At 32.0% G+C, this 26031-nt stretch overlaps 1 protein-coding gene across 2 annotated transcripts in view; it reads left to right on the top strand.

Annotated features, from left to right (window-relative positions):
- The first annotated feature begins 22576 nt into the window (after positions 1-22576).
- Positions 22577-26031, top strand: part of LOC111707628 (leucine-rich repeat-containing G-protein coupled receptor 6) — a 10905-nt gene continuing 7450 nt past the window's right edge. For both annotated transcript variants that reach the window (XM_023480758.1, XM_023480759.1), the window contains exons 1-3: positions 22577-22860; positions 23984-24102; positions 25115-25248. In XM_023480758.1, coding sequence (XP_023336526.1) covers positions 22788-22860; positions 23984-24102; positions 25115-25248 — 326 coding nt within the window. In that variant the 5' untranslated portion in view covers positions 22577-22787. The remainder of the gene's footprint in view (positions 22861-23983; positions 24103-25114; positions 25249-26031) is intronic.

Below are 26031 nucleotides of genomic sequence, written 5' to 3'. Positions count from 1 at the left end.
TTTTTAAAATAATATTTAGCTTTTAGTGGCGATCAAAAGCGCTTTTTTATCGCATTAAGCCTATACCCCCTTTCATTTTTCGCGAACACTCCCTTTAAGAATAAAAAATCTGGCGCTAGCGTATTATTTCTATTTTTTGTATCTTTTTCAATAAGAAGATATTTACTATTCAGTCATTCTTTTTTTTCTCAAAAAAATTTATATTTTGTTCTTTTAGGCATCTCAATTCATGTGATGCAAGGTTTCAAAAAAAAATCACAACCTAAGAAATTTCACTTTTATAATATAGAAAAATATTTAAAGCTGTTTGAAGTACAATTTAAAGAAACAAAACAAGCTGCGTAAGATAAAATAATAAATCAGGGTTGTAAATAATTCGAATCTTTTCCCCACCCCCCTCAAATTTTTCTTTGATTTCCTTCCCCAAATTCGATAACTGAGAAGACACCATTTTTTTAATACTAAAGTTGCAGTGCATAATAATCTCTAAAATGATGCATTTTAAAAAGTATAAATGGCGTCGCGGGCAAATTGGGTAATAGTATGGTGGCAATGGCACAACAAAGTCGGGATTGATTATTTGTCAGTCCAGGAGTATATTGTTTCTTAGAATTAATTAGTTTTCTTATATTTTTACACGTTTGTTTTTACTTCATTATAAATATTGGGGAAAATTATTTCTGAGAAACTCTAATTTTAGATTAAAGTTATTTAGTTATGTAGAGGTAAAGAGCTCCAGCCCTTTCCTTCACTTTTATCTGCCAACCTTCCAACAATTCTCTACCTTCCCTATCTACCCTACCTTCCTCTTATCTTTCCCTTCCGTAGTTCCATATATTCCTCTTTCCCTCTCAACCTTTCCCTCCCAACCTTCCCGGTCCTTACTGTTCCTCTTCCCTACCTATCTTCTTCCCTACCTACCTCCTTCCCTACCTATCCATTTCCCTCTTTTCCGCAGTTACCCTTTTCCTTTAATTTTCTCCCTCCCTCTTTCCGCCTTCTCTTTTCCCTTTTCTTTTCCTTTTCATTTCCCTTCCCTTTTCCTTCCTCCTCTTGGGTCTTTGATTTTATAAACCCCTGTAAATAACTAGGTATATATTGAGCACAAAGCCAGAACTGCAACAATTATTTTTTTGTTTCAACTTCAAAGCCTTGAAACATCGCTCTCATTTTGAAAAAAAATTCGACACGAGGGTAAGCCTTCCTTGTACCCACATACCCTTGAAAGATAAAATTTCGCCCCCTCCCCCTCACTAAAGTGCTAGTTACGCCCCTGATAAAGTACTGTGTACTTGGAACCAATTAACAATCTACAGTGTACCGCGGAACTAAGTAACAATGTACACTGTACATGCAACTAAGTAATAATGTACAGTGTACAATGGAACTAAGTCACAATGTGCAGTGTACATGGAACTAAGTAAAAATGTACAGTGTACACGGAACTTGGTAACCATGTACAATGTGAATGGAACTAAGTAGCAATGTACAATGTACACAGATCTAAGTAAAAATGTACAATGTACACGGAACTAAGTAAAAATGTACAGTGTACACGGAACTAAATAACAATGTACATTGTACAAAGTAAGATGAATTGAAAGATAACCTGGTTCACAAAGAGAAGACTAAGTGCAAGTCAGAATCAGATCTTGATTGCGATCTCTTCTGTAACACAAGCAGATATTTCATTCTCACCACCCTTCTCAAACCCTATTTCTCCACCAGAGAGCTAGAATATGTTTCGTTTCGTTAAAAGCCAACGGGGCAACTATTTGGTATCTGGTAAGGGGTTGGGCTTGGGAACCCAGCTTTGCCTGGGGCTATACTTTCCTTTTCAAGGGAGTGACCGGCAATGTATGGTGGTTGAGCTGAGTGTGCAGTATTGTAAAAAATCTTTTTAGGATTAATTATAGACATATAAACGTTTTTCACGATGTATAATTTTCGAGTTTGAGTGCAAAGTCGACGTTCAAAATCATGAATTTGGGTGGGTACGTTTTCAGAATCGTTTTATTTCTAAATTATTAAATAACGACGACGAAAAATATACAGTAAACTAATTGAATGTTTAGGAAAATATTTCTCAAAAGAAATTTGTCAATAAATAAATACTAGAATCAATTATTTCGTTTTCATCATTTTATTGAATTTGTTATTTTCTATGAATTTATTCGCAGAATTCCACAAACTCTTCAAATGTCGTCTTTTCAATAATAATTCTAGAAAATCTGCAGAAAATCTTTGTAAATAATTACAGATTATAGTAACTAACAATTGAATAAGATTACTTATTTTTAATGATAAGAGTTAATTTTTATTTTCTCAACCTGTTCTTAAACAACTAATTAGTTTACTGTAGAATTTTGTTTACATTTAAAAAAAAATAAAACGATTCTGAAAACATACCCATTCAAATTCATGATTTTGAATGTCGATGTGAATCTGACATGCCACTCTATCAACGGAGAGGCACTTGAAGTTCCATTTACAGTCCCTATAATCCACCCTGTACCTTAACAAGGCTACAGTAGTTGTATGATACATTTATTATGAATCCAATTAACAAAATCTAGGAACTTTCAAATTAGAAATAAATTATTTATACAATGTATATACAGACTAATGAAAGGGAAAGCTGAAAATCTTTATAAACATACAGGGTGTCCCAAGAAACATGACAGCCGGTGAATGGTTTCGAATGTCTTATTTCATTTACTGTTTTAGATATTTAAGACTGTTGAAATCATTTTTACGATAAACTGACACTTGACAGTCAAATAATGTTTTTTTTATTATGGATGAAGACATTTTAAGCTATTCACTAACTGTCATGTTTCTTGGGACGTGTTCCACAAAACATAATTTCACCGGGCATTAATATATTCCTGGAAACAAAAATCAAAAAATTTCAGGAGTTTCTGTAACATTTAAACCTTCATCTCAGCAAAACTGAAGATATTTCTACTTTTTATCTGAAAATGGGTTTCTATTTAAAAGTGATTTGCGGATATATACAAAAGAGAAACACATTCATATATAAAAAATTACGATATTTTCATCGTTACCCAGATAAAGACCTAAAGGGTATCTTTGTAAATAATGCATACAACTTTTTTTCATCGGAGGGTAACAGAAATTATGATGACAGTCCCTTTAAACTACCTGACCTGTGAGACCAATTTTCTAAAAAAAGAATATTATAATTCAAAAGCAGAAATTCTGAGGCTCAAAAATAAAATTCTAGCAATATATATTCAAAATTATTTTTGTGGTAGACTGTTACGTTCTCCTGTTTACTTTTTACTATACCTCTTGATTATCTTAACTTTTTAATTATCTCATTCTAGCCACCCCCCTTTCCCCCTCCCCCTTTTCAGTTGCCCATTGTGCGATAGTCCTGACTGTATGAGCACACAGAACCTATACATAGCTTCTAAACCGTATAGGGCCCGCATCAGACGATACCGGGCACAATGGGCCTCAAAAAAGTTATCAAAAAATAAAAAAGGGATGATAGTTTTCTTATCATAAAATTTTACACGAATTTGTCAAATTTAAGAAATTTAATGAATGAAAAATTGTATAATGTGAGGTTGGGCGCCACTGATGGCGCCAGGCTCAAGATAGGCGCCGGGTCTAAAACCAGTTGATTCGCACATCTCATATACGCATACGCAGCTCTCACTGCACGCAACTCAAAATAGGCGTTAAAAAATGCCACCAAGCGTACGCAATGTGATTATTAAAATTTGTTGTGATAGTCTCAAGATTGGTGATTGTTTTGATCGTGTGAAAACGTGATTGTTTGTTGAGTGACTTTAACGCGGTTTATTTGTTTCCGGGTTAAGCGCAGAGGAAGAGTAGGCGAGGACGAGGTAATCTTAGACCTTTGTCATCTTCCACATATCTTTCAATATTATCTATCTATTTATCTATCTATCTATCTATCCATCTATCTATACATCTATCTATCTATCTATCTTTTTATGGCTTAACCGTAAATATGATATATTTATGCGTCTGCATGAGTGTCTTTAAAATTGTTGAAAATGAGTTATTTTTTTCTGATTCTTTAAATCTTAACTATTTCAAGCTTTCGTGGTTGGTTTTTACTGTTTATTGCACATTAAAAATCAAATCAATTTAAAAATCTCCGAATTTAAAATTGAAATTTAAAATTGGTAGATTTAGACAATTTAAATTTTTTAACACACCCGGCTTTATAACATATTTTTATCCATTATATCTAATTGTTCATTTAAAGAAACTTTGTCTTTTTTTAAATCCATCGAATTCGACGCTAATGAAAAAAAAACTACATTTACCGGGTGCTGTCGTGTTCGTAAATGAAGGCATGCGGACTGGCTGTCGTCTGCAACTTTTATTTCTTTAAACATAGTCAGAAACGTTTTTAGAAATATTTCAGATGCAAATTGCAAAATGGTAATAGTTAAAAGTTAGATATTATTTGTTTCAATTTCTTGTACACAAGTACTGCACAATGAGTGCAGTACGTACACCATTTTCAAGACAAAAAAGTTAGAACGTTCTCACCTTTGATCCGCTTGTGGTGTGACACTTGCTATAAATCCAATAAAATCTGAGGTTTTGATAAAGTCTAGCCCGACAATATTTATTTTAGTATTCCTAGTATTCAATCAAATCTCTTTATGTAGATATCATTATCTACAAGAGTATAAAATAAAGATATGTAAAAAAATATCAATAAAACGACAATCTTTAAAAAAAAAATAGCAATCGACTTATTAAATGATGTCAATGTTCGCGGATTCTTAAATATTTTTTCGTGGATTTTCAAAATGTTATTATAATCGAATTTTGTTTGAGGCAAAGTTTTTAAATTCTAATCATCCATAACCCTTCCCTGGGGTCATGTAGGGTCCCGCAAAAAAATTTGGGCCCAATCGGTTCAGCCGTTTTAACGTTTTTTGGATCCGAACAAATAAAACACACAGGCAAGAAAAGTATACAAATATTTCTAAACTATAAAAATAAAAAATGCATAAAAACTTTATCTTTTTTAAAATAACGATTTATCTTAAAAACCTAAATATAATTTTTCTAGAATACAATAAATTCATTTACATTTTCATACTCACACATCAAACTACTAGGTATTATGTAGTTAGGCACACAGGCAGTTAGTCAGTCAGGCAGTTGAATAGGTGGATAGTTGGATTATATGCATATGGGTTGAATAAATCTGCATATTTGATCACTTATACCATAATAGATAGATATATATATATATATCTACATAGATAGATATATATGTATATCTACATATATATAGATATATATATATATAGATATAATGATATTTTGTTAGCCAGTCATGAATGCAAGTAAGTTTTTCAAAGGCGCAACTAGAACTTTACAAAAAAGAAAACGACGATATTTTCCTCATTGTTACTCGGATACAAAATTAAATAGTGTTGTGAAGCTGACATGCTACTTGAGCGTCATTTAAAATTATGCATACAGTGCCTTTAATGTATCTGTCACCAAATTATTCATCTTTTAGATGCATCTGTCTCCAGATCATTCATCTGTTAGATGTATCTGTCTCCAAATTTTTCATCTGTTAGATGTATCTTTCACCAGTATATTCATCTGTTAGATGTATCTGTCTCCAGATTATTCATCTGTAAGATGTATCTGTCTCCAGATTTTTCATCTGTTAGATGTATCTTTCACCAGTATATTCATCTGTTAGATGTATCTGTCTTCAGATTATTCATCTGTTAGATGTATCTGTCACCAGTTTATTCATCTGTTAGATGTATCTGTCCTGACAGTTAATCTAAACTTTCGTGTTTAAATGATAAAAGTTTAAATTTAAAACCTTAACCTGGGATTCAACCCTGGCTAGAGTCACGCAGACAAAATGAAAAAAAGATGAAGAAAAAGAAACAAAAAAAAACATCTTAAAACATTTTAAAAATGCAGATACAACGAAAGGAAGATACAGAAAAATAAATATAAATATTAAATTACAAAAAAATCTAAAAAAATAGGGAGCAAAAGTTACAAACAAAATATCTTTTTAAAAAAGGATCAGTTACAACAGCACAAAAGTGAAAAAGTTACAAAAAAAAATATTTTTAAACATCAAAAAAATGAAGATACAAGAGAACCAGAAAAAAATATTAAAAATTTAAAATACAAAAAAATAAAGACAAAAAAAAGTTAGGAGCAAAATTTTCAAAATATAAATTATTTGCGCCTTCCATAATTGGTTTTTAACAATTATATACTGGAGATTTAAATTATCAAAAAAACTTTTCACCCCTGGCTAAATTTTGGACCTAGTAACATAAGCTTACTATATGTTATATATGACATGAGGGAGGGAACCCCAGGGCGCCATGAGCCTCTGCTATGCAGACACGAGCCTCCCTCCCAGAACAGCTTTTTTTTAAATCTTAGTTTTTATGTGTAATGAAAAATGTTAACAATTATTTTTTGACGTAGTAACATAAGATTTTAACAAAAGATTAGATTTATTTATTGATTGTCATGATTAAAAACATATATGGACTCATAAAGTGGTTTATAATTGATTTATACTAAACTTTAAACATTTCTTACGCAGAAAGGAAGATTTTCTAGATTTAATTTAAACTACAAAAAAAGGTATTGCTTAAATCAACGATTATAAAAGATGAAATGAAATTTAATTCAATTTTTTTTCTCTAAATATTTTTCTTTTCGTGTAAAGAATGTTTAAAGTTTTATAAACCACTTTATTAGTCATAATTAGGAACTATTCATGATAATTGATGAATAATTCTCATCTTTGAGAAACCTCTCATGACAATATGTCAAAGAAATGTTAACATTTTTCATTACTCATAAAAACCAAGATTTTAAAAAAGCTTTTCTGTATGGTAGAGACTCGTTCCCTGCGTAGCGGAGGCACGGTCTGTATAGCCGAGGATTGGTCTGCACAGTGGAGGCTTGGCCCGGTCTGCCTAGCAAATCTGGGAGGCTCGTGTCTGCATAGCAGAGGCTCATGGCGTCCAGGGGTTCCCTCCCTCATGGCATACGTGACAAAAAGACTCAGGGTTACTGAATGACAAGATACAACGAAATCAAAATTTCAAATAACTTTTTTTAGAGAGTGCCGTATACTTTCACACTAGAAGAGATATCTTCAATTTTCTCTTTTTTATAAAAGAAAAAACTAAATAAGACTACATTTATTTTGAAGAAAGCATGATGAACATTGGTACACACTGTATTTGTTTAAAAATTTGCTTAGGACAAAGGGGTATAGACAAAAATGCATTGCATACATATCTGCAAAGAATAAGAACTATGGTTGGACAGAAAGAATCAGTTTCTTAAAAAAACGTCATTCTTATAGTTTTTAAACTCAATGCAAAATTCAAAATTTCTTTTTTAAATTTTAAATTATTTCCATTCCATATAATTCTATTTACACATTACAGGGACTGTTAATTTCCTTATATTGTCGCAAAGGCAAAAATACGCAAATCGTTTCTGTATAAAACCGCAATTATAAATAATAAAATTTTAGACAGGAAAGTAGGGATAAATGCGTCATTTTTGCTGTAAGATTCAAAAGGTACCATTGTAAATCAGATATGCCGCTCTGGTCACTTGAAAATACGTTAACAGTTCCTTTAAGAAGTTTTAACCAATATGTTCTTTGCACTTCTAAACCTTAGGATTGCAAACCATCTCAAGTACTTAGTCTAGACTTTACAATATATATATATATATATATATATATATATCTTACATTCATTCATTCTTTTATCCGTACTTTTAATATTATTCAGTCTTCTCTTTCCATTACACGGAGATATACATAACCTCAAAAAACTAAATAATTTCAAAAGCGGAGAATACAGAGTACATTGACAGTCCGAGTATTTATTTGGAAATAGCTTGAGTCCCGAACTGTTCAACGTACAAATTTTTGTAGTTTTTTTGCCATGTCACATCTTTCAGGCATTAATTAATTTCTAAAGCTTTTATTCATTTATTGTTTAAAAGTAGTTGTATTTTAGCAATAAAAAAATTACATTGTGTTACATTTAAAGTATTTTTCAGAAATCAGACAACATAAAAAGTTATATTCTTGATTTACAAGATTACCCACAAATCTGATGAATAATGCGAAATAAAAGTGTTTAATTCAGAAAATGTCCTCCTTTGTTTCTGAAGCAGACATTCGATAGTCATTGTTTAGAGAAACCACATCTAAAAAAATCTATTTTTAAAGCTGAAAATCATGGATATTTAATCCTTTCCTGATCTGGCAACGTTTTTAAGTTTCTATGTACAAGATAAACAAATGTTTAATCTACAGATTAAATATTCAAAATAATATATATATATTCATGAAAAAAATGTACAAAAAAGACTATTTTTCCCCTGGTCTGATCTGCCGATGCTTAATACTTTTTGTTCCTTAGGCTTTAAATGAATTGTACTTTGTAAAGATAATTTCAAATTACCTTCAATTTATAGAATGGTTTGTCCACATCATGACACCCTTTAAAGGAACTGTAAAGGAAAAATGAAAAGAGCTGAAATTTAAGCAATTTAGGAGTTTTTCGAGACCCATTAGAGTTCTATCCGATGTTCCAGTCTCGAGAAGATGATATAAAACTGTGTCAAAATTATACGAAAACCTATAGATATATTTAATTTGGTATAAAAAATAGTAGGGTTAAACAGATACTGGTCACGTGATCCAGACGAAAACACGTGATAATGATATTGCACTGCAATTGGTTAGAGTTCTGGTCACATGATACGGATTACGGACGTATTTATTATATTATTAATTATATCTATTAAAAATGTAAAAATATTAATTTCAAATAATAAACCTAAGCTTTTCAGGTTCCTCTGGGATATAGTTGTTTTCAGATTGATTGCTTATTTGCTGAATATGATCTGTTTAAATCTACGATTTTTATACACAATTTTATAGATATAAATTTTCGTATAAATTTGACACAGTTTTATATCAATCTCGAGAGAGAGAAACAGCAGACAGAACTCTTATCTGTCTCGATCAACTCCTAAAATACTTAGGTTTCCGTCTATATCCCCTTTCATTTTCCTATACAGTCCCTTTAAACTTTTGTTTGGGCAAAAAAAATAATAGTTATCCCTCTATCATAATCTCATATTTATTATTTCAAGAATGGTTCTCTCTATATAAGTGACTTCCAGATAGTCTTTCAATTTCTTCTGGATCAATTTGGTTTCCTAAAGAACTTACGTTTTTTAAACCATAAGTGTTTAAATTCTAACACTTCCTTATTTTCTTCCTGCTCTTAAAGGGACTGACCGGCTAGGTAAGGTAGTTGAGCTGAGTATGCAGTGTTGTGAGAAGCTTCTTTAGGATTAATATAAAACTTTTTAAAGATCCGTAAATCCAAGTTTGAGCGCAAAGTCGACGTTAAAAACTCCTAAAGAAGCTTTCCACAACACTGAATACTCAGTTCAACTACCTTACATAGCCGGTCTGTCCCTTTAAGGGTACCATGACATGGAACTTCATATATGAATGACACTTGAAAATACGCTTACAGTCCCTTTAAATATGGTTTTATATTACATTGCAAGTTAACAACTTTAAACTATTTACAATAAATACAAATACAAAAATATTTACAAATAAAAGCCTAAAGGAATTTTCTCTTAAAAACTTTTTAAAAAGTTTATAAACTCTGTTATTTACTTTTAGTGAGTTCTGCTGCAGTGAAATTACAACCCATTTGTCTCATTCAAACTTTTCATGAAGAGACTTAAACATAGAAAAGAAAGTTTATATTTTTAAAGGGGGGGGGACTTCAAGTTTTTAAAGGGAGGGAGGGGGGACTTCAAGTTTTTAAAGAGGGGGGGACTTCAAGTTTTTAAAGGGAGGTGGGACTTCAAGTTTCTAAAGGGGGGGGAATTAAAGTTATCAACGGGAGGACTTTGTTGATTTCCTAGGTCGGCAATATACAGTAGGACAAACCGAATAAAAATCTAAAGCATGAAAAATTGTCTACCCCCCTCATCCTATGTAGGTAACACTGCATGTAGTTGAATTGGAAAAGAATTTAATTTACACACGAAACTATAGACAAGTGTTTTTTTCTATGTAAAATATTTATCAGTAAAATATTACAACATTTTATTATTTTCAGAATATAGATATTTGATACAGAATAATATTCATATTTATGCAAATGTGAAAATTAAGAAAAAATGGAAAAGTAAAGTATACCGGTAAAATGTAAAGTAATACCGGTAAAATGTAAAGTAATATGGGTAAAATGTAAAGTAATACCGGTAAATGTATAGTAATACGGGTAAAATGTAAAGTATACGGGTAAAATGTAAAGTATACCGGTAAAATGTAAAATATACGGGTAAAATGTAAAGTATACCGGTAAAATGTAAAGTAATACCGGTAAAATGTAAAGTAACATGGGTAAAATGTAAAGTAATGCCGGTAAATGTATAGTAATACGGGTAAAATGTAAAGTATACCGGTAAAATGTAAAGTATACCGGTAAAATGTAAAGTATACCGGTAAAATGTTAAGTAATACCGGTAAATGTATAGTAATACGGGTAAAATGTAAAGTATACCGGTAAAATGTAAAGTATACCGGTAAATGTAAAGTATACCGGTAAAATGTAAAGTAATACGGGTAAAATGTAAAGTATACTGGTAAATGTAAAGTATACCGATAAAATGTAAAGTAATACGGGTAAAATATAAAGTATACTGGTAAATGTAAAGTATACCGGTAAAATGTAAAGTAATACGGGTAAAATGTAAAGTATACCGGTAAAATGTAAAGCATACCGGTAAAATGTTAGAGCAAAACATGTTTTTGCATTTTTAATACTAAAAGTTGTCATCATCCAGCGAACCTTTGCACCTTTTTATTCTATCACTTTCACTTCTTCCTGTGTCACCCAAATATATATGTCCATGTGTTCAATTCTCGTTCCTACTAGTTTTGAGTTTATTGTCGAAAAATGCTAACAATCCATCACCAATTATTTTGAAAATGTAAACAATAATCTTTCCTTTATCCTCCTTTTCCTTTTCCATTTTTTAGAATGAAGGGGGAAAGATTCCCACAATCTCTTTATTTGGAGGTTTTTCAATGTTTTCTCCTACTTAATTTTGTATTTTTTTGTTGTTTTTTATAAATAATTACTTATTGCTTACTTACAAACTTCCTTATTTATTTAAAGATAAAAAATACGACATTCATTCTGATTTAAACTTGCTGTGGCTGTAAAATAAACATTTTAAAATCATTTTCTTTCTGTTTTTCTCTTCTTTCTGGTCATTTGTTAATCTGGTATGATCTGGTTTTATCTGTTTTAATCTAGTGTAGTCTGGTATACTCTGGTATAATCTGGTATAATCTGGTATAGTCTGGTATAATCTGGTATAATCTGGTATAATCTGGTATAATCTGGTATAGTCTGGTAAAATCTGGTATAATCTGTTATAATCTGGTATAGTCTGGTATACTCTGGTATAATCTGGTATAATCTGGTATAGTCTGGTATAATCTGATATAATCTGGTATAATCTGGTATAATCTGGTATAATCTGGTATAGTCTGGTATAATCTGGTATAATCTGTTATAATCTGGTAAAGTCTGGTATAATCTGGTATAATCTGTTATAATCTGGTAAAGTCTGGTATACTCTGGTATAATCTGGTATAATCTGGTATAGTCTGGTATAGTCTGGTGTAATCTGGTATAGTCTGTTTTTCTTTTTATCCGTTTTTATATTTTACTTACTTTTTTATACTGTATCCTACAGCTAAATGTATATCCTGTCTGGTATATCTGTTTATCCTGTCTGGTATATCTGTTTATCCTGTCTGGTATATCTGTTTATCCTGTCTGGTATATCTGTTTATCCTGTCTGGTGTATCCGTATATCCTGTCTGGTATATCTGTTTATCCTGTCTAGTATATCTGTGTATCCTGTCTGGTATATCTGTTTATCCTGTCTGGTATATCTGTTTATCCTGTCTGGTATATCTGTTTATCCTGTCGGGTATATCTGTTTATCCTGTTTGGTGTATCCGTATATCCGTCTGGTATATATGTTTATCGTGTCTGGTATATCTGTTTTTCCTGTCTGATATATCTGTTTATAATGTCTGGTATATCTGTTTATCCTATCTGGTACATCTGTTTATCCTGTCTGGTATATCTGTTTATCTTGTCTGGTATATCTGTTTTTCCTGTCTGATATACCTGTTTATCCTGTCTAGTATATCTGTTTATCCTGTCTGGTATATCTGTTTATCCTGTCTGGTATATCTGTTTATTCTGTCTGGTATATCTGTTTATCCTTTCTGGTATATCTGTTTATTCTGTCTGGTATATCTGTTTATCTGTCCAGTATATCTGTTTATCCTGTCTGGAATATCTCTGTATCCTGTCTGGTATATCTCTGTATCCTGTCTGTTATATCTGTTTATCCTGTCTGGTATATCTGTTTATCTTGTCTAGTATATCTGTTTATCCTGTCTGGTATATTTTTTTATTTTGTCTGGTATATCTGTTTATCTGTCTGGTATATCTGTTTAAGATATAAATAAAAAGAGCCAAGGTTGGGCCAGAGAAAAAACTATTAGTTGGCAGGGAACTCCAAGTATTTACATACATTGTTATAAAGATAATATTAGTGGATAGATAGATATAGGTCACGCTCATCTAAACATCCGGAGATAGGTATATGTCACGCTCATCTAAACATCCAGAGATAGGTATATGTCACGCTCATCTAAACATCCAGAGATAGGTATATGTCACGCTCATCTAAACATACAGAGATAGGTATAGGTCACGCTTATCTAAACATCCAGAGATAGATATATGTCAAGCTAATCTAAACATCCAGAGATAGATATATGTCACACTCATCTAAACATCCAGAGATAGGTATATGTCACGCTCATCTATACATACAGAGATAGGTATATGTCACGCTCATCTAAACATACAGAGATAGGTNTATACTCTGGTTCAGGATGTAAAACTAAATATACTCTGGTTCAGGATGTAAAACTAAATATACTCTGGTTCAGGATGTAAAACTAAATATACTCTGGTTCAGGATGTAAAACTAAATATACTCTGGTTCAGGATGTAAAACTAAAACTAAATCTACTCTGGTTCAGGATGTATAGATGGACAAATGAATTACTGTATGGAGAGCAAGGAACAGGTTTAATTATGGCTCTGTACCTTTTTCTCCCCTTCAATCATGGTTATGGTGCGCTTTAATTGCTATCATTGATAAGGTGCGTATTTGCACACTGCACGCGCAGTGCCATGCGTATATTTGCGCTTATCTGATCTCAGCGGGCGTATATGAAAATCAACAAAGCTTGTCTATTAAAAGTATTCTCTGTACCTCCTTCCCCTAACAAAATACTACATTACACCTTTCATTCATCATATTCAACAATTGTTCACATTTTTTTAAACCAAATTTTTTCATTTCTTTGATTCCAAATTTTTTAAAACATGGCCCATGGTTCAAAAATCTCTTCAAAAAATAAACCTTTTTCTCGATTAACGATTAACTTATTTTGTAGTTTCGTTTGATTATGCCTGAGGCTGCGATTTCTTAATCTCGAGTCTTTTTCCATTCAACTCCAAATTTAAAGTTGGACCCGACTTGTCGAAGTCATTTTCTAATTTTGAAATTAGACTCAACATTTCTCAACATTTCTCAACATTTCTCAACATTTCTCAACATTTCTCAACATTTCCTCAACATTTCTCAACATTTCTCAACATTTCTCAACATTTCTCAACATTTCTCAACATTTCTCAACATTTCTCAACATTTCTCAACATTTCTCAACATTCCTCAACTTGGTCCCAACATTTCTCAACTTAGCCCCAACATTTCTTAACTTAGTACCAACATTCCTCAACTTAGTCCCAACATTTCTCAACTTAGTCCCAACATTTCTTAACTTAGTACCAACATTCCTCAACTTAGTCCCAACATTTCTCAACTTAGTCCCAACATTCCTCAACTTAGTCCCAACATTTCTCAACTTAGTCCCAACAATTCTTAAGACTAGAGATTTATTTTTAGTTAGTCTTAAAACTAATTTTTTCCAAATTTTTTTATTTAAAAATATTTTTTAATTGTGATTTGTAAGAACCTCTACTGCTGAGAGATTTATATATTTCCAGAATGATGAAAATATGAAACATGTAATTTATTGACATGTTTTCATTATTTATGGGGGGTCATTTAAGCAAATTCTAATGTGTTGATATTAATTAATTCGAACTGGTTTTAAACTATGGCAATGTCAGATCTAATTAAATTGATTTATTTGGTTTGACACGGCCACTGTAAAGTTCATACAAATTGATTGGATTACAGGTTTTGGAAAATATAAAAAATACGAAATGTTGAGAATTTGTTTAAGCCCTGAAGTCTAAGAAAAATTCTTTAGATTATACTCATTAGAGGCATGCATGTAAAGAAGGGGGAGGGTAGAGAAGGATGGAAGGACGGAGTAGAAAGGATAGACGGAGTAGGATGGATAGACGGAGTAGGATGTATACAAGGAGTAGGATTGATGGACGGAGTAGGATAGACGGAGAAACTAAGTCTGAAAGATAGAAGGAGTAGGATGGAAGGACGAAGTAGGATGAATAGAAGGAGTAGGATAAATGGAAGGAGTAGCATGGATAGACGGAGTAGGATGCATTGACGGAGTAGGATGGATAGACGGAGTAGGATGGATAGACGGAGTAGGATATATAGATGGAGTAGGATTGATAGACGGAGTAGGATAGACGGAGAAAGTAAGTCTGAAAGCTAGACGGTACGGAGACTGTATAGTTGAGAAGACGGGTTCTCTAGGTTAGTTTTAGAGTCTCCGTTAGTCCTCGCACACACACATACATTCTGCCATTCATTCCTCATCCCATCCCCCTTCTCACCACTCATCCCAACCCCCTGGGTTATATCGTAATCCCTAGACCCTCTCCTGAAATGTCCTATACCTACGAGGACGGACGGATGTGAATATCAAGTTATATCTCGGAGATAGAAATATTAAAGTGTAGAGTATAGACTGGAGACGGAGCTCCGGAGCTGAAACTGGGTCAGTCCCGTCATTTTTCATTTTTACCATAAAATCCTCATTTCCCCCCAAACTCACAAACTGCAGACACTTTAGGGGAAAACATTCTCAAGAAGATCGTAAACATAATTTCAATTGACTCTATAGTTATAAAGTGGCATGTCCAAATCACAGCAGTACCCTTGCAAGCTACTTATAATCAAGAATGAATGATAAATCCATGCTTTTACTTGGCAAACTTTCTACTGTGGTTTCTTTATAAAAATGATCTACGGATGTTTGCTACAGAAACAATGCAGGACATTGTCAAAATTAAACATTTTTCAATTTTATAAAAACTACGAAATCTTCCACATTAACTACCAAATCAAGGGTTTTGGTTCACAATTGTGAATCAGTCATGTCACTCTTTTAAATGAGGGTTACTTAACGTTACAAGTTTAGTCTATTCAAGTCCAATAACAAGCAGTATTATGTACAGAGCAGTACATGAACTATATCTTTTACACATCAGCATTCATGTACAATTAAGTTTTATTTATCTTTTAAAGGTATGAACTTGACAACATATTATTTCGAATTTGAAAATATTTAATATAAATTTCCAAATCCGGTAGATTTTATTATGTTTTTCATTTACAAGTATCTAATCAAGCAAAATAGTTTTAGATTAAATAAAAACATAATCTGATAAAAACATAATTAAAGTTGTATTGAGTAAATATATTGATTTTTTATTATTAAATAATTTCTTTTTTTAAATGACCTGTCTGGCATTTCATATTGTGTGACTGACTCTGAACAAGTTATATAAATCTTTAATCTTTAAATCACGGAATATATTGATAATCGACGTTTACATTAATTAGCGTTTAAAAAATCTATTTATTTATTGCGTTAATACAAAAAGGTATATATATATATATATATATTGCCGGAATATGATTTTATATTTTTAGAATAAAATGTTTTTAGCAAAGAAACACAGATGTTATTTACATAATATGTAAATAAGTGTTTCAAAGATGTTGAAGTATATATATAGTAAACAAACACTTTAACCTTTAACCTTTTCATGTTTTTTTAATGCAAAAATAAAAAAAGAGAAAAACTGCAATAATCAAGAAAATAATAATGTAACAAGCGTACAGTATGTACCGAGTACAGTACAGCACAGTATAGTATGTACCGAGTACAATGAATACACGTTTTTTCTTGCTTTTGATAGAAATAATTATTTTAATCAATTATAATTGACACCAGCTGGATTGACCGACGTTGCCCAGGTTTATATTATTATTCATAATCATAGATATTACCGACGTTTACCCGCGCTTGGTATTTAATCATAACTTTAGCTAAACTGTCCGTCGTTGCATGTACATTGTACAATTTAAAAAAATTCCTACATTTTTTTGCCTATGTCAGCCTCATGGGTTTCCTCAAAAAAAAATTTGTCTATTAGGTCCATCCAGCCTTTTGGGTAGCTATAGCGAACTAAATATATGGGCTAAGAGGTTTATAAACCTAAATAGATATGATTGGGATCTACAACGTTTAAAAGAGTAGAGAGGGGAACCTTATATAACTAAATATTACCAAATTTTCGGTCAGTGTACTGCAATATTTTCGCTCAGTGTACAGTGTACTGCAATATTTTCGGTCAGTGTACAGTATACTGCAATATTAATCTTAATTTTATCTTGTATTCCATTTCTACAGTTTCTGGTACTCACTGTATTAAGGATCTCTTTAATCTTTTATTCCATTTCTACAGTTTCTGGTTCTCTCTGTATGAAGGATCTCTTTAATCTTGTATCCCATTTCTACAGTTTTCTGGTTCTCTCTGTATGAAGAATCTTTTTAATCTTGTATNCTATCTATCTATCTATCTATCTATCTATCTATCTATCTATCTATCTATCTATCTATCTATCTATCTATCTATCTATCTATCTATCTATCTATCTATCTATCTATCAATCTATCAATCTATCTATCTATCTATCTATCTATCTATCTATCTATCTATCTATCTATCTATCTATCAATCTATTAATCTACCTAAAAACTGCTTAGAGAACGTTAAACTTACAATGTTTAATAATAAAGATTTTGAAGAATGATTAAAGTTTTTCACATTGTGAAACTTTTTAATCTTGAAGAAAAAAAGTTGATAGCAGAATTTTGGAAATTAGTGTTGAAAAAAACTCAATAAACACTCTGGTTCTTCTTCCTATAAAACATAAGGCCGAGTTCTTATGATAAAATATGAAAAAAAATTGCATAAAGGTGCATCCAATTGAAAACAAATTAAAATTTATTTTTTTTGCTTTATGGAGTAAACCTTTAAGACATTTTTAAATTTATATAATTTTCTAAATGTTAGTTATCCCATAAATTTTCTAGTTAATAATATTAATAACTGACCCCGTCCCCCCCCCCATAGCTCTTCCTTTGACTATTTCCTATGTTTCCAATTATTACTTAACATTTACATTCCTCCCCCTTAAACCCTATATTTAATGATGCTAATAAACAATATTCATTAATATTTCATTTGTTGTATAATACTATTTATAACACTGTTATATTGGTTCGCAGTGCTATACAGTTTTTGAACAGAAATTTTCTCTTTATCGAGAAGGTTCAAGCGATATAGAGAAAATTTAAGTCCAAAAACTGTATAGCACGTAATGCCAAAATAATAGTGTTATAGGTAATTTTATGAAACGTTTGTGTTCTTGTCTTATCGCAATGGCTGTTTCAAGATCAAATAAGCTTTGAAACAAAGCAGAAGTCAAAATATAAAGTTGATTTCAATTTTATTTTCATTTCAATTGAAAAAAATATTTTGGAAATATCCTAAATTTTTTGGAGATAATCCGGGAACCAATCAAAACTTTATAGCACAGGTGCTGTAATGTAAAGATAATTTAACATTATAGCACGATGATTACTTTATAGCTCGTTAATTTTGAAGTGAGTAATTATGATAAAATACACTATAGTTTCATGAAATACTAATTCTGTACACTCTACATATTTTGTTGTACATTTATAACCTTGTATTAAATACATCGTATAAATGTATGTAAACTTTATTTGAATAATTGTAAAATATGAATTTGTGTACATAAATCCTGATAACCTTACTAAACATTAAATTTTTTTAATCTTTTTTCATTTTTTGTTTCACTCCACAGAATTTTAGAAAATTAGAACAAATAATCTTCTAAAATCAGATATTGTTTAATATCTTTGTCAAATATTTTGTTTTCTCATTTTCATTAAAATAAACAAAAAATAAAATTTTAAATAAAACATGACGATAAAATATCAAAATATTATTTTTCACCAACTGTTCAAATACATAAAAGATAAATAATCGATTATCTTATTTAACAATTTTTTATTTTTTATTTATGAAGGTAGTCGAATAGTATATTATATAGAAGTTTCTTCAGTTTTAGCGAAAGATTTTGAACTTTTTAATCTACGCAAGTAGCGTATAAAACTAAGCTAGCTAATTTTGGCCCCTTTTTTGATGTAAAATTAAACATCAATTTTTGGCATATGGAAAATGATTGCAAATTTTTCGGTTTAAATTTGTGCAATTTCAAAAATAATCAATGTTGACTCTTTTTCTGTGCAGCATTTTTATCTTTAACCATTCATAAACCTACCCTGGGGTCATGGAGTTGCCACATCGTTTCAGTAGTTTTCACGTTTACTCAACACAAACAAACAAACAAAACTAATTTATGTTGAAAATATATCTGTTCTGTCTGCAATCTAATCTATATATATTTTTACGTCAAAATGTACAGGTTTAGTTGATAGTAGCTGAATAAGCGTGAGTTTTAGAGACCATTATGTAAATCTGTATTTGGAAATATCAATAGCATGACTATATTTGTATTTTATAGCGTCATCTTATGTATATTTTATTACTCAATAATTCCTGTTTGAAACTATTTATATTCTCTTAAAAGGGCTGTTAACTTAATTTTAAGTAAGTATTAAACAAAGTGCAAAACTTTTGTATCTTTAATCTACATCTTCTGTGGCGTTTTAACCTTAGAATTTGACACCAAATGCTTCTTTGAATAATTTCTTATTTATTCTTTAAAGATTTTCAATAAAACACCTTTTAAGCTAGAATAACAAAGATATCTATCACATTATTTATTAGATAAATTGTTCTAAATCGGACAACTAAATTAAGTTCAAATAACAATAACGGTTCTTTTATGATTTCCGTTCTTGAGGATTTATATTAACTATTTATTTACACTCAATATATTCTCATTAAAAACTCATATCAAATATTTACAAATATAGATAGAAAAATAAAGCACTTACAGTTTCATATATCTATATAATAAAACAAGGCATTCGTATATATATATATATATATATATATGTTGCCTATAGCCGGCCAAACGGCTGTACCGAATGGGCTGACATTTTTTTAGGACACTCATAGGTGGCCGGAAGTGTGTTTAAGGCTAAAAAAAAATCGATTTAAGAAAAAATATTAACGTTTTCTTCGATTTATTTTTTCCACGGGCAGCGCCGGGCCCTTCAGTATATACTACTGCAGGAGGATCAAAAAAACATCTATAAATTAAAAGAAAAAACTTTAATTTCCAAAATTAAAGACAGAAAAATGGTAACAGATCCACAAATAGAAGAATTTTTTGCAATTTTGACTTTTATTCCGATTCTATATCTATACATTTAGAAATGCAGGATAAAAACTGGGAAAAAGAATTATAAGAAAAGAAATCACAACAATTGACCGTCCTGACAACTATAGAAACAGCTTAAAATGGAGATAGACAGAGATTTGAACAGCAAAACAGGGTAGCAGACAACCTGATAGCTAGACAATTAGACATATAGAAAATTAGACAGCCAGATAGATAGTAGAATAGGAAGACAGCTAAATACTTGACATCTATATATACGGCTGAATACTAGACAGCTATAAGACAGCTGAATACTAGACAGCTATAAGACAGCTGAATACTAGACAGATATAAGACAGCTGAAAACTAGACAGATATAAAGACAGCTGAATGCTAGACAAATATAAAGACAGCTGAATACTAGACAGCTATAAGACAGCTGAATAAGACAGATATAAGACCGCTGAATACTAGACAGATATAAGAAAGCTGAATATTAGACAGATATAAAGACAGCTGAATACTGGACAGCTATAAGACAACTGAATACTAGACAGCTATAAGACAGCTGAATACTATACAGATATAAGACAGCTGAATACGAGACAGCTATAAAGAAAGCTGAATACTAGACAGCTATAAAACAACTGAATAGTAGACAGATAAAGAAAGCTGAATACTAGACAGATATAAAGACAGCTGAATACTGGACAGCTATAAGACAACTGAATACTAGACAGCTGAATACTATACAGATATAAGACAGCTGAATACGAGACAGCTATGAAGACAGCTAAATACTTGACAACTATAAAGACATCTGAATACTAGACAGATATAAGACTGCTGAATACTAGACAGCTATAAGACATCTGAATACTAGACAGCTATAAGACAGCTGAATACTGGACAGCTGTAAGACAGCTGAATACTAGACAGCTATAAGACAGCTGAATCCTAGACAGCTATAAGACTGCTGAATACTAGACAGATATAAGACAGCTGAATACTAGACAGATATAAAAACAGCTGAATACTAGACAGCTATAAGACAGCTGAATACTAGACAGATATAAAAACAGCTGAATACTAGACAGCTATAATACTGCTGAATACTAGACAGATATAAAGACAGCTTAATATCCAGACAGCAACACAGAGAGCTGTAGATACCGCTAAAAATATATACAGACAGCTTTAGAGCTTTAAAAACAGGTATAGACGACTAGACCCGTAAAAATATATAGGACTAGATTAACTGTATAATGTTCTGCGGATATGTATTCAATAAATTACATTAATCTTAGGTCTCTGTACATTCTACATTGTGAATACAATATATATATACGTATGCAGTTATACATTTATTTATGCAAACTATATATTAATACCAAATATATTATATATATTTTTTGCTAACTATACTTCCAAAATCTAGATTAAACCCCCCCCCCCCCCTCCTCCTACCAAATTCATTCATGCCTTTAATATGTAATATTTAAGTTGCATAAGCCCTGACTTTTAATAATGTTCACTTTAAACTGTCTTTTAATGAATTTAAATGTCTTGCAGGTGTGTTGGCTCAAATAATGGAATCCATCACGCGACTGAAAAATATCAGCTGACTCCTGAACCTAATCCAAGCCCACCATTGGTTGTTCAATTTATGCCAAGTGACCAATAAGAGTTTTAAGATGATAAAACAACTTCCCAAGGCAGAAAAAAGTTAAATGATCTTAAAAATATCCGGACTCGAACCTTTCGAATACATAAAACTAATCTAATTCCGTTTAAAATTTAAATCTGACTATATTGACCATCAAGAGAATAAGTAACTTAATTCAAATGATTTAAATTAGTTCCGGGAATTACAATCTCAAGGATGAAAACTTTTTAATGAGACAGCTATTTAAGTTTTACCTATAGCTCAAGAGGCAACATTTTTAGATTCATGATTTTAGATCATTAGATTCGTAAATGTCGAATTCGCAAACTTTAGGGGTTGAGTTACAATCACCACGAGAGAGCTTATTCAAACCACTTCAAACCATTTCCGTACATTCAAAAGTTCTCATCTCTGACTTTACCAGACATTTTATTACTGTTCTCCATTTCCTTTGGGCTCGCTCAATGTGCAATAAAAGCATTAAAGAGAATGAATTCTAAGCCTATTTCCATGCAATTTATGGTGTTTGAAAGATGAACTATAATTAGGAGTTGGAGTAGGAGCAGGATATTATACTTGCTATTTATTCAGGATCAAAGAGAACCATTGCTTGTGTTTTTGAACAAATACACTCCAGAAATTAACACTTCATATATTAAACTACAAGATCTGAAGCTGGGAAGAATCAACCAAACGTCTCCGAAATGTGAGGGAAAGGGAGGGAGGGGGGGATGGGAGTAGGAAAATGAAGAGGAGGGGTGGGAGGAGGGATGGGGTATAGAAATGATTTCTTTAAAAGAAAAAATCCATTAAAAATTGTTTATATGAGTTTTTGACTTACGTACAGTGAAACCCTTATAATAACGAATACATTGAAAGAATTCATCAAATGTCGTATTCTTCACTTTCTGATAATGGAATGTTGCAGATATTTAGTTTTTTAATTAAATTGTCAAGACGACATTTGATAAATTCTTCCGATGTATTGATTATTAAGGGTTTCACTGTACTAAAGTTCAAATATTTTCAACTTAAATCTCTATTTTTAACTCTTTTTAAAAAGTTTGAATTTTGCGAATAAAATATGTTATTCGGGTAAAATGTGGATGAAAAATGGAGAAGATTTAAGAAAATCGACGAAACTTCATAACCCATCAAAATGTGATTGATCCTCAACCAAGAAAATGTGATTTTACAGCAAGAAAGATGGATGGTTTAATTTTGCCAATTTCAGAATGAATTTGTGACAAAATATTGATTGAAAATGTACTTCCCCAGCCAGGGGCTTGTACTTGTGGTTCTCTACTGCAGTACAGTACAATGTAAACAAGAAACAGGTTTGGAGATAATCTTTATTTTAAATATTATTTTAAATACAGGGAAGTATACAGGTATTCCCTCCCAGTGACCCTTTGTAAACGCCCCTGAATGATTAATTATCAGGTTTTCAAAGACATTTTCCTGGGTATTGTTGTGAATCATTAATGGTCCCTCTATCCGATACAAAACAGTTAAAATCAAGAATTGAGAACAAAAAAGAAGTTTTATCCTTTATCCTCTAAATTCTCGTAAAAATCAATCGCTCCAAGTAGTCTCTTATAGATATTGTCTAATTTATGGGAAAATCTTTCCAAAGAAAAGTTTCTTGTGGCTAAACTAATTTAGCTGAAAGGAATTTTGAAACGAAAATCATCTTTTCCAGGAAAGCATTAGTCTTTCTTAACTGCCGTTTAGACAGGGTGTCCTCAGATTCTTTAGACAGGGTGTCCTGGGGTTCTTTAGACAGGGTGTCCTGAGATTCTTTAGACAGGGTGTCCTCAGATTCTTTAGCCAGGGTGTCCTGGGATTTTTTAGACAGGATGTCCTGAGATTTTTTAGACAGGGTGTCCTGGAATTCTTTAGACAGGGTGTCCTGGGATTCTTTAGACAGGGTGTCCTGGGATTCTTTAGACAGGGTGTCCTGGGATTCTTTAGACAGGGTGTCCTGAGATTCTTTTGACAGGGTGTCCTGACATTCTTTAGATAGGGTGTCCTGAGATTCTTTAGACAGGGTGTCCTGAGATTCTTTCGAATACAATAACTGAATGAAAAAACAGCTAATTTGAAAGACAGCTGATTTGAAAAACAGCTGATTTGAAAGACAACTGAATGAAAAAACAGCTAATTTGAAAGACAGCTGATTTGAAAGACAGCTTATTTAAAAAACAGCAGATTTGAAAGACAGCTGATTTGAAAGACAGCTGATTTGAAAGACAGCTGATTTAAAAGACAGCTGATTGAAAGAAAGCTGATTTGAAAAACAGCTGATTTGAAAAACAGCTGATTTGAAAATCAGCTGATTTGAAAGAAAGCTGAAATTCAAAGCAGCCTGTTGAATAAAAAGATGATATAAAACATCTGATATGAATAAACAGCTAAAATAAAAACAGTTTAAAAAAAACAATAACAATAACTTTACAGGATTCTCTGGTGCGCTGGACCCCCCTGTAGATAAGGATGGATGGCAGAGACATCTAGAGGAAGGCGGGTCAAACAACAATTTTACCTGGAATTCCCCCAGTAATAGTAATTCAAAACAGGTAACTAAATTACTGGGGATATTGTCCAGTAATAACCAGAAAACACTGGAATAGAAAGACGACATTATAGCAATAGTTAAGTTGTTTTATTTTTGTTACAAAGCAACAATTTTCACTAGAAAAATAGGCCCAGCCACTAAAGGATGTGATATTGCAATATGATTATTTAGTGTGTTTAATCTCTCTCAAAAATCTTCATAAACCGTCTTTTGAAATTCTTGCTATCAAACTCGTAATCTTAATTATACCAAAAAGTATTTCATTACTGACCATTCAAAATCATATAAAACCCTTGATAAAAAAGTACATTTTTCCTTTTTCTAAACACTCTGTATAGCAGCTGAAATATTAACAAATTACATAATTTCTTTAATACTAAAAAGAAAGAAAAAGAATTCTATTTATTCCTCACTTTTCTTGTTTTTTACAATAAGAAAAATTTGGATAAGTAAATGCCACCTCTTTAAAGAGGTTTGAACGGTTGGTCTGAAGATGAATAACAAGCCATTGAATTTTCTCTAATACTTCAAAATCCGCAAATAAAAGAAAAAAATTCCACAAGTTTAACTTAAAAGTTTGAAGCCTATCGGGATTTATTGAAAATGTTGCATTTCTGGTAATTTTAGATTATTGCAAAAAAAAAAATTTTTTTCGTCGAATTTTGGCAATCTCGGAGTTTCAGTTGAGTGATTATCTTTTAATCTTTTTTATAATATTGATTTCTTATAAAAAATTATATAGTTTGTACATTCCAACCATCTTTTAACAACATATAAATAAAAATGAAATATATAAACCTGTCAGATTTTAAAAATACTTATGAAGTAAAATGTTTACAAAAAGTTGGGCTAGAGATTGAAAATGTGTATTAAATGCTAATTTTACAACTTTATGACGTTTTTTTTCAACCCCACCGCACCCCCTCCCCCTTCTCCGGTCCTTTTTAATAATTTTTAATCGCTGGAAAGAGGAGGAAAGTTGCAAGACTTTCTTGATTTTATGTTTTTTTCAGTGCTTTCAAGTTTGTGTTTGTACCGAGCACTATGCCGACTGTTCAGGGCGAGGGCTCATCATCCCACCGAAAGTGGGGGGTACAAATACCCCCTCCCCGGAGGAGAGTGTATCTCCTGCACTCATCAGAACCTTGTAAGTTTTTTATCAAATTTTGTTTGATGTATTTGACACCGGAAACTGTGAAACCTCTTGAAATGTTCCCGAATGAATTCTAGTTTTTTATGGTTAAAGGGATAAATTATTATTATAATTATAATCTTTATTAACTAACATAAAGACAGTTCTTGTTGAGGGAGTGTAAAGAGGGTGAAGAGATCTAGAGGGAGTGTAAAGGGGGTGAGGGGATCAAGAGGGAGTGTAAAGTGGGTGAGGGGATCTAGAGGGAGTGTAAAGGGGGTGAGGGGATCTAGAGTGAGTGTAAAGGGGGTGAGGGGATCNATTAACTAACATAAAGACAGTTCTTGTTGAGGGAGTGTAAAGAGGGTGAAGAGATCTAGAGGGAGTGTAAAGGGGGTGAGGGGATCAAGAGGGAGTGTAAAGGGGTGAGGGGATCAAGAGAGAGTGTAAAGGGGGTGAGGGGGTCTAGAGGGAGTGTAAAAAGGGTGAGGGGATCTAAAGGGAGTGTAAAGGGGGTGAGGAGGTCTAGAGGGAGTGTAAAATGGGTGATGGGTTCTAGAGGGAGTGTAAAGGGAGTGAGCGGATCTAGAGGGAGTGTAAAGGGAGTGAGTGGGTCTAGAGGGAGTGTAAAAGGAGTGAGCGGATCTAGAGGGAGTGTAAAGGGAGTGAGGGGGTCTAAAGGGATGAGAGGAATAAAGGAGGGAGTGTCTTGTAAAAGGGTTGAGGGAGTGATGATGGAGTACAAAGAGGGTAAGGGGGGTAAAAGGGGATAAGGGGGAGTAAAAAAGGGGGGAGGGG

The sequence above is a fragment of the Eurytemora carolleeae genome, unplaced genomic scaffold, assembly GCF_000591075.1.
Source record: "Eurytemora carolleeae unplaced genomic scaffold, Eaff_2.0 scaffold434, whole genome shotgun sequence".
Lineage (NCBI taxonomy): Eukaryota > Metazoa > Arthropoda > Copepoda > Calanoida > Temoridae > Eurytemora > Eurytemora carolleeae.
This window is presented reverse-complemented; position numbering and strand designations above follow the sequence as displayed.